The sequence below is a fragment of the Galeopterus variegatus genome, unplaced genomic scaffold (assembly GCF_000696425.1).
Source record: "Galeopterus variegatus unplaced genomic scaffold, G_variegatus-3.0.2 Scaffold3922, whole genome shotgun sequence".
Lineage (NCBI taxonomy): Eukaryota > Metazoa > Chordata > Mammalia > Dermoptera > Cynocephalidae > Galeopterus > Galeopterus variegatus.
In genome coordinates this window covers 183,886-196,301 of record NW_007730033.1, presented here as the reverse complement: position 1 = coordinate 196,301, position 12,416 = coordinate 183,886, and the positions used below count along the sequence as shown (strand labels likewise).

Genomic DNA, 12,416 nt, shown 5'->3' with positions numbered 1-12,416 from the left:
AAAAAAAAAAAAAAAGGAAAAAAAAAAAAAAAACTGTAATAGGGCCAACTGCACCAAGAGTATAACTGCAACAATGATGGTGATAATGAAAATGGCTAACACTTATCGAGCATTTACAAGGTGCCAGAAACCGTCATCAATGCTTTGTACACATGATCTTATTTAAGCCTTACAATAACACTGCCATGCAGGTGCTGCTGTTATCTCAATTTTATGGTGTGGAACCTGAGGTTGGAAGGGTTCAGGAACTTATGCACGTGAGCAGCTGGCGAGCAGGAGGGTGCTGAGCACAGTGCACTTGAGAACACGGGGAGGATTGGAGACGACTTTTGGAAGGCCCGACATGCAGGCCAGCACAAGAGTTCCAACAGAAGCAGTGATGGATGCAGGAGGAACAGCATGTGCAGAGACACAGAGGTGACAGAAAGCAGGGCCTTTGGGTTAGCCTGGAGTTTGAGGGGAAGGTGTGGAGATTTTTAGGAAGGGGCAGTGATGTGCTCAGATTTGCACCCTAGAAAGTTCTTCTGGCTGAAGAGCAACTGGATGTGGCCAAGACTTGAGGCCATAGGCTGGGATGGAGAGATGTAGATGAGAGGTGACCAGGAGGTGGGTGAGGCAGGGGGTGTGGAGGGACGGGTAACCCTCAGCGGAGTGGTGCCTGTACTCGGAGAGCAGGTTTGGGGGAATGATGAGAAGTTCAGTGTAAACTGATGTCTGGAGGCCACTGGATGGGAAGCCTCGTTCCCATGGTTTTTGGCAGCATCCGAGCAGCCAGCTCTGGGAAGGCACTGCCCTATTTAAGCAGTCTGGCAGCCTGCTGCTGCTCATGGGGATGCTTCCCATGTGCCGCACATTGGAAATTAATGGGAGGCAGCTGTGGCAGAGGAAAACTACTGAACTCAGAGTCACAGACTTGGGTTCCAGTCTAGCCTCTGTCCTGGGCTGAGCTGGGAGCTCACGGTCCAGTCTCTGTATCCTTCTGAGCCTGTGCTTCCTCATTGCAGGTGGCAGAATGACACCTGCACAACCTGGAGCTCTGACAGTGCTACCCTAAGCCTCTGGTGTGCCCGGCAGACTTACGCCCAATCTGAAGGGGCTCAGTGTCCTGGGTTTCCTTCCTGTGCATGCTGAGAGCCTGTCCCCAGGCAAGGGACTCAGGTCCTTGCTGGGTCTGCAGAGGCCTGCAGCTCTCCATGACTCTGGGGCCCTCTGCACAGAAAGTCTGTCTGTGTTGAAAGGCTTCGCTGGCCAGGCTTCACGGTCGAGCCTGGGAGCTGGTCCACTTTCACATTCACACACATTATTTGTTTCTCATACATGCAGCTCTCATGGGTCCTCACTGTGAGCCAAGATCTACCTCACACTTCACTCAGAATGCCCCGTTTCATTTCTTTCTGAATAACGGCATCCAATTACCCTTTAACTGTGGTGAGGATGTGATGCTTTCTCCTTGCCCAGAAGACCCAGATTCCCAAGCCACAGAGGGCAGCAGATTGGATGGAAGTGGGTTGAGTCTTGGTTCCTCTGCTTGACCTTGACATGACAGGCTACTAAGATGGGAGATGTCAAGAACAAAGTAGATGTTAAATTCCAGAGTGAATGGGCGGAAACTGGCTCCCTAGCCCTTGAGCTCCTCTTTGAGGGGGCCCTCACCCATGCTGAGAAAATGAAAGGGCTGAGGGAGTCGGTTTCCAGGGTATGTGGGGAGAGGAGAGTGCCTATCTCTTGCCCCTGGGCTGCTCTGTTTTTCTATTCAAGCATAGTGGGGTAGTGGGTCTCCACATCCACTTGGGGAGCTCAAAATATGTCTCCAGCAGTTGGGAGACCCAGGGGACTCCTAGTGCCATACTCAGGCCTGAGGAGACCAACATGGTCGCAGGCAGAGGACAGTGGTAGTCACATGTGGGTTAGCTGCACTCACAGGTCTGTCAGGACAAGGACGAGTGTGGCCTCCCACAGACCAAGGTGGCCCCCTGTGAGAGAACTGGCATGGAGTTGAGGGCTCGAGGGGACTCCACCATCAAGAAGCTGGCAATGGGCACCCAGACCCTGAGGGGCCGTGGAAGGGTTTGCAGTGGTCCCAAGAATGGATGTGCATCTGCCTGGGTCAAGGAACTTGTGGAATCTCTGAAAACACATGAGAAAGTGCCTAGGAGAGGAAGCATCAGTGTCACTGACTGCCACTGGAAGGTTCTGTGCCCCAAGACGGCAGCACCCACTAAGACTGTGTCCTCTTCCCCAGCCCCCCTCTCCAGCCCAGCTTGGATAAGCAATACAAAGGACATGGAGAAACGCTTGGGGGTGGAAGTGGGGGGAGGGGCCAAACACCCCAGCTCCCTTGCCACAAGCAGTCAGGCCTGAAGCACCCCATCTAAGGTGAGACAAGGAGATTTAATGCCAGATCAGGTTTGGAGTTCTGATTCTTTCATGGAACTAGCCTTCTGAGGACCCAGTGGGGACAGTATGTGACTCACAAGTGTCTGTAGGAAAGTCAGAAACATGCCAAGGTGGTCATGTCTGCAAGGGGCAGAGCGCTTACTTGCACTGCATAGATGCACGGGGCAATGGGGACAGACCCAGAGTGCTCTGGGGCCCTAACTTGTATCCTGCTCGTTCCACATGCTGGATATAGGTGACATATCTGTGCAGAGCCCTGGGCTCAGAAATTGGCTCTGCCACTTCCTCAAGGCGTGAGGTTGGGTGAGCACCCCCGCATCTCCACCTATAGAATGGGGATGGATGGTATCAGCCCACCTCACATGGTAGGTGTTGGGGTCGCTGAGAAAGCACTTGGGAAGTCCTTGGAACGGGAGTTTGGTGAGTTTGTGCTCAGTGCAGGTCAGCTGCTATCCCGAGGACATGATGATGATGGTGATGCAGCTCTGTGTACCTCTGCTCCCTTCCGGTGAAACAGCTGGGGTGAGGGCTTTAAAACATGTCCACAAAGTCTTTGACATGGCTCCCATTGAGTGGAGGATCTACGTCCCCTCTCCGTGGACCTGGGCAGGCCTTTGTGATTGCCCTGACCAGCAGAGTGTGGCAGAAGTGAGGCTGCATGACTTCTGAGGCTCGCTCATAAAGTCGCTTTGATGCAGCTTCCCTCTTGCTCTCCTGGGACATTCACTCTGGGGGAAAACCAGCAGCCATGTGGGAGTCTGATGACCCTGAGGCTGTCAAATGCGAAGAAGAGGCCACAGCTCTGTATTCTGCCCACTACAGCCACAGCCCCAGTCCCAGCCCCAGGCCGCAGCAAGCACCAGACACATGAATGAGAACACTTCCAGGGGATTCCAGCCACAGCCCTATCCAACTTCCTGACCCACAGCATCTATGCATGTAATGAAATGGTTGTTTCCTGCCACTAGGTTCTGGGGTGGCTGGTGATGCATCAGTAGTACCTGGCATGGAAGGTGAGTACCCGAGCTGGAGCTGAGGTGAGGGTCCCCTGGATCCCTGGCCAGGGCTCTGTTGGCTCCTTCACACTGCCCACCCTCTGCACAGCATCAGAGCCTGCCTGAGAGGCAGTCAGTATGTGAAGCATTCCCAGGTCCACTTCACCAATGAGAAAACGGAGGCTCAGAGGGGTTAAACCCATTCTGCCAAGGTCCCACAGCTAAGAAGTGCTGGAGTCGGGCTCTGAACCTAGGTCTGCCTCACCCTAGAGGCGGGCTTTTATCATTAGGCAATGAAATAAGGAGAAAAACATGCACAAGAAGACACACAGGTGTGCTGGAAAACAGTCCTGAAGGTGCAAGTGCAGAAATAGAGGCCAGACCAACATTTTCCTGGACTTGCGTTGCTGCTTAGGAATCTTCAGAGAAAACCTGTCAGCTGGTGAAGCCACATGAAGGTGGGGCTCACGAAATCTGGAAATGTCTTCACCAGTTCCAAAGCACACACAAACATTACTTGCCCTCTCTGGGGGTCAACGTTCTTTATGATTTTTTCTCTCCAGGAAAATATTAGTTCATTTATATAAACTAAACATTACATGCGGGGGAAAATCGAAAACGTGGCATTCCTGGCTTTTTTTTCTCCACAGACCCAGAAACTGAGAAGGCTTCTCCATTTCCTTTCTCACAGTCTGTCAGTTTGTTGGTGTGGAACTGCCCACATAGCTATTCTCTAGGGGTGAAAGTGGGGGGAAGCTCTCTGTGGGGTGCAGGGACCATCCCAGAGGCAAAAGGCACAGTCTCGGTTCGGAGACCACTTCTGACATGAATCAAGGCCTCAGAGAGACCCGAGACACGCTGCTATCAATGCCAGGGTCAAGGTCTCCCAGTCCCCGAGGCAGGTGAGCTGGTTAGAGAAGTGTGCGCAGCCTTGATGAAGGGTCAGAGACCATCCGGCCATCTTGGTCTTGCCAACACGGACCTTTGGGCTCCTTGGCATGCCATTCCTGGCCCCCTCATGGCTTTTGCTGCCTATCTTTCCGACTAAAAGGTTGAGCTCCAGGTGGGCAGGGTCTTGCCTTGTTCTCACTGGGCCACCTGCTCATAGCAAGTGCTTGGCCTGAAGCTGGCCCTGGGCATGTAAGTCTTGAGTGAAAGAAAGAACAAACACATCTTGGGTCCTTTTCTTGGCAGGTGTGCGGCTATCTGACTGCTAGAAAGAGAGCCATGAGCTGGAGCCTAACCCCCCTCTGAGGAGCTGAGGGAGGCTGCGTTCCTCCCATTCCTAGGACTGCAAGAGGCACATTCCTGTCCCTGAGCCTAGTCAGACTCCCGCCACGCGGCTCAGTCTAACAGCCAGACCCAGGAAGGCCTCCCTGGAGCTGCCCCTCTAGTCCCACTCTCCATGGGACCCCCTGGCCACTCCACAGCTGCAGCAGTACCCGCCTTTCTGTCATCTGAGGTTAAGTGGGAAGCCAGCACCGCTGAGTGCGTCTGAAGCCTTCCAGACACTCCCCGACCCTCTGGTGATCAATGAAAACGTTCACATCCTGCTTCCAGAGCTGGAGCCAGGGATTTGGAAAATTGGTGGAAAATGCTGGGGCTTGCTCCGCTGTGTGAAACTGCTGGCATCAGCACTTCTCCAGAAGCTGTGCGGAGTCAGCAGTCAGCTTGCTCTGGAACTGTCGCCGAGGACCAGGTGCCCACAAGGCCCGGCGAAAGATCAGAGGCTGGGGCTGAAGGGATGAGGGCAGGCGGCCACAAGCATTCACCCAGTGCCCCCACACTCTGGGCTCTAGGAATTCCAGACCGGGTCCTTACCTCAGGGGGCTTTCAGGCTGGTGGGGAAGACAGACACGGGGCAAGCACACCACTCTCTCCCATAGCTGGAAGTGCCCGGGAGAAGATGCACAGAAAGCTAGCTGCAGAAGGGCATAGCACAGGGGTCGTCAAACTTCTGTGAAGGTCTGGATTGTAAATATTTTAGGCTTAGTAGGCCACAGGATCTTTGTCCCAACCTCTCAACTCTGCCATTGTAGCATGAAAACAGCCACAGACGTTATGTTGATGGTGGGTGTGGCTGTGTTCCAATACAAACACAGGGTGGGCCAGATTTGGCCCCAAGTTTATCAGCCCCTGGTGTAATGAGGCCCGAACTGGTCTGGGGGTGGGGGTGGGGGTAAGGGTGGGGCAAAAGGCTTCCCTGAGGCAGCGACTTTTAGCTGAAGCCTGAAGGCTGATTCAGTGACAGAGGCAGAATCATGATATTGACAACATCATCATGATAAAGTAACACTTGATGAGTGTGTTCTGCATCAGGCACTGTGCTAAGTGGTTTTACACACGCAATCTCAATAAATTCCCACAACAACCCTGTGAGGGAGGTAGATATTATGCCCACTTTATAGATGGTAACACTGAGGCTTGGCAGGTATGCAGGGTGTTCTGTTTGCCCACTCAGATGCACTTTGCCCTGCTTGGTGCCCCTCCCAGGGTGCTGACCACTGAGATCATCTCTTGAATCCTCACCCCCAGCTTCCTGTTGTGTTTGGCCAGTGGGAGGCTCTGGCAGCAGACTGGGGGGCTGGAAGAGAGAGAGGTCAGGGGATTTCTTCCCCACTCCTTCCCTACGTCACCCTCCATGGCCGCAGCTCCTGGCAAGCTGCATGTCCTCCATGACTCAGCAATCACTGGGGTCAGTAACACTGTTCCTTCCCCGTGACCTCAGCTCTGCCCATGACCTCACGTGCCTTGCCATGTTTTATTGGTTCTGTTCATTAAAGTCTGGTTATGTGGAACATCTGAGGCCAATTCTGTCTCCTGTCAGAACTCTGATGGTGAATGGAGGGGAAAGAGAGTCTGGCTGCATCTTGAGGAGGCTGGGCCAGGGGCTGGCTCCTGGCTTCTGGCACTGGCTTCCATTTTAGGCAGGGGTCAAAAGAGGCCGGTAAGTGCAGCTCCTCCTTTCCTTCCCTAGGGCTCAATGAGTGACCCAGTTCTTGAGGCCCCTGATTAGCAATTTTAGTTTTCTGAGAGTGAGTGGCTCCTGGTCTACAACACTCTGGCCTTCTGCCTAAGCCTCGCAGAGGAAGCTAGTGTTGCTCACTGCAGACCTGGGCTGGGGGCTGAGGCAGGGCCCTGGTCTCTTCTTAGGGAGGAGGTGGTGGGGCAGCTGGTGGTGAAGGGAGGGCACCATTTGGGTCTCACTGATGCCCAGAGGAAGTCTCTGCTGCCATCTGCCCTGAGAGTGAGCAGCCTGCAGGCTTGTTGAATGGGGTGGCAGACAAGGGGCCTGGGCTGGAGGTAGGGGTGCAGGCACTAGGGAGGAGGGGGCTCTATGAAACTAAGGCATGAGGCTGCAGCAACAGGACCCCCTTGTGCTCTAGGCTACTGTGCATCATAGGCCCACCTGGAGCCTCAGCCTGGTTCTTCACCCATCCCTCCCTCCAAGAACCCTATGAGAGTTGAGCATCTACAGACAGGCATTATGCCAGGTGCTGGAGATTCAGCAAGGCCCATGTCATGCCCAGTGATCAAAGAATAATTACGAATTGTGGTGAGTGCCATAAAGAAACAGCTGAGATAAAAGTCTTCCTGAGTTTAAAAGGATGAGCATGAGCTGACTGAAAATACAAGGGGAAGAATGTCCAAGGCACAAGCACAGGGTCTAGGATGGGAAACGTTACAGAGGCCTTGCTACTCTCAGGCAGAGATGAGGCTAGAGTTTTGTCTGTGGCTGGAGAGAACCACTAGAGAGAGAGGCAGAGCTGGCCCTGCATGCCAAGGCTAACACCCTCCCTCCGTGCATTCCCATCTGTCCCTGCTCAATGGCTCCAGCATGCAGGGAGGGAGCACTGAGCCTGGGCCAGCTGAGGTGGAAGTAATGGAATCAGCAGCAGGAGAAGCACTGGGAAGTGAATCCTCCAGTATGGTCTGAAGGGTAGAAAGTATGGTTGTGGGGACTTCTTGACATCCAGAGAAGGCCGTAGACCTGGCTCATCATGTTAAGGCGTATTAACCAGATGCAGGGAAAGTGAATGAAAATGGTCAGGGCCCCTCAGATGTTCAGAATCTTGCTGAGCATTTGATGTAAATAAAGCTAATTACTTTGCAGGTTAACCATGAAACTCTACATGACATCCAGAGAAGGCCGTAGACCTGGCTCATCATGTTAAGGCGTATTAACCAGATGCAGGGAAAGTGAATGAAAATGGTCAGGGCCCCTCAGATGTTCAGAATCTTGCTGAGCATTTGATGTAAATATGCACGTGCACCCAGGTGTTCCTTGGCTATTATCTGGTGTAGATGCGCATGGGTACGTAGGTGTTTCTGGGTTGTCTGACTTGCATCCAGGTGCCCTGGGTTATCAGATTTAAGTATAAAGGACCAACAGCTCTGATCCACAGGGCCTCCGCCCCACCCCCATCCTGGGATGTCCCCAGTGGTGGCCACGGGGAGTCCGCTACTACTGCTGCTGCTGCTGAGGAAGCTGAGGACTGAGCTTGTGTCGTCTGCCAACAGTTCCCGCCCCACCCCCATCCTGGGATGTCCCCAGTGGTGGCCACGGGGAGTCCGCTACTGCTGCTGCTGCTGAGGAAGCTGAGGACTGAGCTTGTGTCGTCTGCCAACAGTTCCCGGTCTTTCCCAATTACCTAGCTTGTGGACCTGTGTGACAGGGGTCTGGTGATCCAGCCTGACATATAAGGGGTCTGTGACCCAGTCTGTACAATGGGTTTGAAGGGTCTGTGGGCTCTAGCCCAAGCAAGACAGTTGCCTAATCATACAATTGGCTGTGTTGGTAGGATTCTGATAATTGCCTTAGCAAGAAACCAGATAAAGCTGCAGAGGTCTAACAGGGAGGCCTCTTATTCAAATTGCTTTGGAGGAGACTCAGAAGGGCAGAACACCACTCTCATTCTGCTCTAGAATTTGGCATTCTCTCCTGAAAAAATGGTCTTGAATGGTCAAGTCCTTACTAGTGTTCCTGCTGTGGCCTTAAACAAATACTTTAGAATTCTACTATTTCCTACATTCATTTGATGGGAATCCTGCCCCTTCCCCCAATAGGTCAGGTGTAAGTGACTGAGCATCTGGAAGGAACAATGCTGACCCAGAGGAGGGAAGGTGTTCTAGAACAGCCACAGAGATGGAAAAGTAGAGGCAAAACCAAGAGCTCTCCTTCTGGCCGCCCTTGCTAGTGGGTCATCTGTTATGTATGGAAAGCAGTGAATTTGGGAGGAGACTGCAGAAGATATTTTAATATCAGGCTCATGAAAACCCTGTGAAAATCAAGCTTATGCCATGACTCTGTTTTGAGGTGTGGACAATAGCATCTCCTAAGGCTCTGAGGATCAACCATGATCTCCCTCTGCTGAGTTACCCGGGGTGCTAGGGGCAGGGTCCAGCTTGCACAATGGAGCCAAGAGAGACTGGAGAAGACAAGGAGCCTGGGGTACACCCAGGAGTCAGGGCAGAGGCCTTGCTGGGCTGGGCTAGTGAGAGGCTGGGCTGCAACACTGTCCCCTGTGGGCTCTGCAGTCCCGTGTCCTACAAGATATGTTATTGCTGCAGTTGGTCTAGTGTGGGAGAGCAAAGAGAGCAGCTTGAACAGTTCCACAGCTGGGAGTGGCATGACACAAGGCAGCTGCTTGCAACAACCACCCCGTTACTGAACACTCACTGCTTGTCAGTCTGTACACTGAGTGCCTTCCAAATAGCTTTTTGTTTGTGATATTACAACATTCCTGGGATGAAGGTTTTATTATCCCCATTTTACAGGTAAGTAAACTGAGTACCAGAGGGGTGAAGTCACTTGCCCAAGACTGCAGTGGCCTAGAACCAAGGTTGGTGTGACCCAGATCTTCAACCGGGAAGAGGAAGTGCTGTTGGATAGCCCCACCCACCAGACTTCTCCTGGGGCAGCAGTGGAGATCAGCCCTAGTCACTGAGAATTAGTTGGAATACTAAAAAAAGGTAACCGTTACAGTAATAACGATGAAGCAGCCAACATCGAGCGCATGTGCCTCTATGGGCAGAATGCTTTACAGGTATGAACTTACCCAGGCATCATAACCCTATAAAGTAAGTACAAGTATTATCTCCGTTCTGTGGTTGAGGCTATTGAAGATCAGAGAGGTAAACCAACAAAGCTAGGAAAGAGCAGAGCTTGGGCTTGACTGCAAAGCCTGGGCTCTAATCACTAGGGGACTCTGTGAGTGCGTGCGTGCATGTGTGTATGTGTATCCCAAATATATGAACGAAACTTATGCTCCTGGAAGATATGCCACTAGTGTCAGTGGGCACCAAATATTCCAGAAATCCCGTGCACCCCTGCAGGGCATATAAACCTGAGCTTGGGCAGCAGCCCTGATGATAAGGGTCCAGGTGGCCTGGAGATGGAGAAGATCCTGCGGTGTTCTCTTCCTTGTGTATGCTCCCAATTTGGGACTCTGACCTTGCCTCTTGGGGCTTTTCAGTCCCAAACTCTCCCAGGGAGCTCCAATATGAGCCCACAGGGTCTCCTGTGATCAGAAGCCTGGGCAGGTTGCTGCTGTGTAGGGCTATGAACAGGGACAGCTGAGTCTGCCAAGCTGCAAACTCAACTTTGCCCTTTGGCTCCACAGTTAAGGCCAACCCTGGCAGCCACATGTGGGCTATTGGTTTTGCTCCCACTCAAGGTAGCTACTATACCTGCAAGATCTTCCTTGGAAGAGACTAGTCTTGGAGAGCTGCTTCCTGGTTCGATTCTGAGTGACAGTCTGAAAACAAAAATTTTCACATGACCAGATGGGCTCTGGATTATCACAGGGGGAACTGAACATGGGTGTGTTTGGGGTTGGGAGACTGGACCTCTGTTGAGAGCTGCTATGGTCATGGAACCCAAGAATACTGTGAGATCTGCTTCAGATCAGTTACTTACCTCAAAGGTCTCCAGGGGATTTCCATGACTAAGAAACAATGGTTAATGAAGACAAAGTAAAAAGAGTGACCATGGCCCATCATTTACTGAGTACAGATGTGATGATTCTCATGATGACTCTACAAACTAGATACATTTTACTGATGAAGAAACTGAGGAGTGTGAGGTTAAGTAGCTTCCTCAAATTTATCGGGGTAGCAAGCTATAGAGAAAGTGGTCAAACCCAGGACAATCTGACCCTGAACTGGGGCTTTTAATCATTACACTGCCCTCCCTTCCTCTCATCAGGTGCCTCCAGAGAGGCACAAGGCAATGACATGCTATGAGGACTGGCACCTCAATAATTTTTTTAAAGCACTGATTAAGGACATCTGGGGGAAAATGACAAAGTGAAGCCGATGCCAGACTCTCCCTCTTCTAACAAAACCAACAATTATAAGAGCTTATGAGTAAAAGAATTCACCAGCTACAACTAAAAAAGAGAACGAGCATAATCTAAAGCCAGGAACTTCAAAAACTTGCAGACAAAAAGTGAAAAAGAGGATTCTGAAGGTGGACCAAGAGTTGCAACACAGCTTGGGGGAGGAGGGGGAATCCTTATCTTTCTCTCTTTTGAGTGGCCACAGATGCTGTGGAGAAACAGAGGAAAAGGGCATGATGCATATGCTGATGGGAATGAAGGTTCCATGGGGGCATGATTTGAAACCTGAGGGGATCCCTTTCTGGAATGGGATATAGCGCCCCACCGAAGTGAAGGAAACCCCGATGTAGGCCTCTTACTGGAGCCATGTGCATGAAACAGACTGCTTGCTTAGCTTCCATGCAGCCTGAGCCTTCCCCTCCCCAGGCTACAGAAGAGGGGAAAGACTAAGAACCCCTGGACCTCCCAGCCAGCAGGAGGAGAAAACCAGCCCCTCTCACACACACTGCAGGAGGGCCACATGTCTTCCTCCCTGTATCAGAGCCATGGAACATCCAGGTAGAGCCTCTCACCTCCCCAGGCTACAGAAGAGGGGAAAGACTAAGAACCCCTGGACCTCCCAGCCAGCAGGAGGAGAAAACCAGCCCCTCTCACACACACTGGAGGAGGGCCACATGTCTTCCTCCCTGTATCAGAGCCATGGAACATCCAGGTAGAGCCTCTCAAATGGGAGCAAGATGGAAAGAAATGGTGCGAGAACACAGCAACATCCTCTTACCAAAGAGGGAAAGAGAAAGGGGAGAGCACTGCCCAATGGCCTGACCCAGAAGGCAGCCACAGGAGTAGAGGAAATCCCCCAAGGGCTTTGAGCAGTGGAACAAGTTATTAAGAACTTGGGTCGAACAAAACAAAACCTGAAAAATGAGATGATAAGACAGAGGAATAAGGTGAAAAGAAAGATGGAAGACCTAGAGAAATAAACAAAGGACTGAAACACAAGAAGATTAAATGAGTACCTAAGTAGACACAAACCGTCCCAGCGATTGCTTATGAACAAGGTGATTACATCCATTATAAAGAAGCTAGTGGATATGTAGGACGGAAAGCATTCAGCACACGGATTCCTGGAATCCCTGGAAGACAGAACCCAAGAAATGCCACAGAAGAAGTAGTCAAAGATATAAACCAAAAGAATTCCTCTGAAATGAAGAAAGAGTACATGATAATCCAGAGAAATTCGGTACAGAACCCTCCACTCTGTATTCCCTTATTAAGCTTTTGAACTTCACTTATCAGGCAGACAAGTCATTTACAAGAGGGAAAAAAAGACTGGCTTGAGACTTCTGTACAGTAATACCCAATGCCAGAAGGCAATAGCACAAGGCCTGCAGTCCCGAGGGAGGGTAGCAAAGGGGCACAGCCCAGCACAGCTTGGCCCATCAGATGCAGACTTCCCATGAAAGAAATTGGGGGATGCAGGACCTCTGAGCTCTTTTTTGCAGGGTGGGTTGGGGTAACCTACTTTCTGATGAAATTCAGCTAAAGAAGAGGTTGATTTAAAATAAAGAACCCAGGCATGAAGAAGCTGTAGAGAAACAACAGGTGATAAGAATTGAATCCATTTAAAAATACTAAACAGTAGGAATTATGATTCCTGAACATGATGTTTATGTTATAAACTTGG

At 51.3% G+C, this 12,416-nt stretch overlaps 1 protein-coding gene across 1 annotated transcript in view; it reads right to left on the bottom strand.

Moving 5' to 3' along the window:
- Positions 1–12,416, bottom strand: part of RALGPS1 (Ral GEF with PH domain and SH3 binding motif 1) — a gene marked incomplete at its 5' end in the record, with an annotated part of 190,613 nt that overhangs the window by 11,931 nt on the left and 166,266 nt on the right. Inside the window, one exon of the mRNA XM_008586283.1 lies at positions 10,083–10,150. Within this exon, the coding sequence (XP_008584505.1) occupies positions 10,083–10,150 (68 nt within the window). The remainder of the gene's footprint in view (positions 1–10,082; positions 10,151–12,416) is intronic.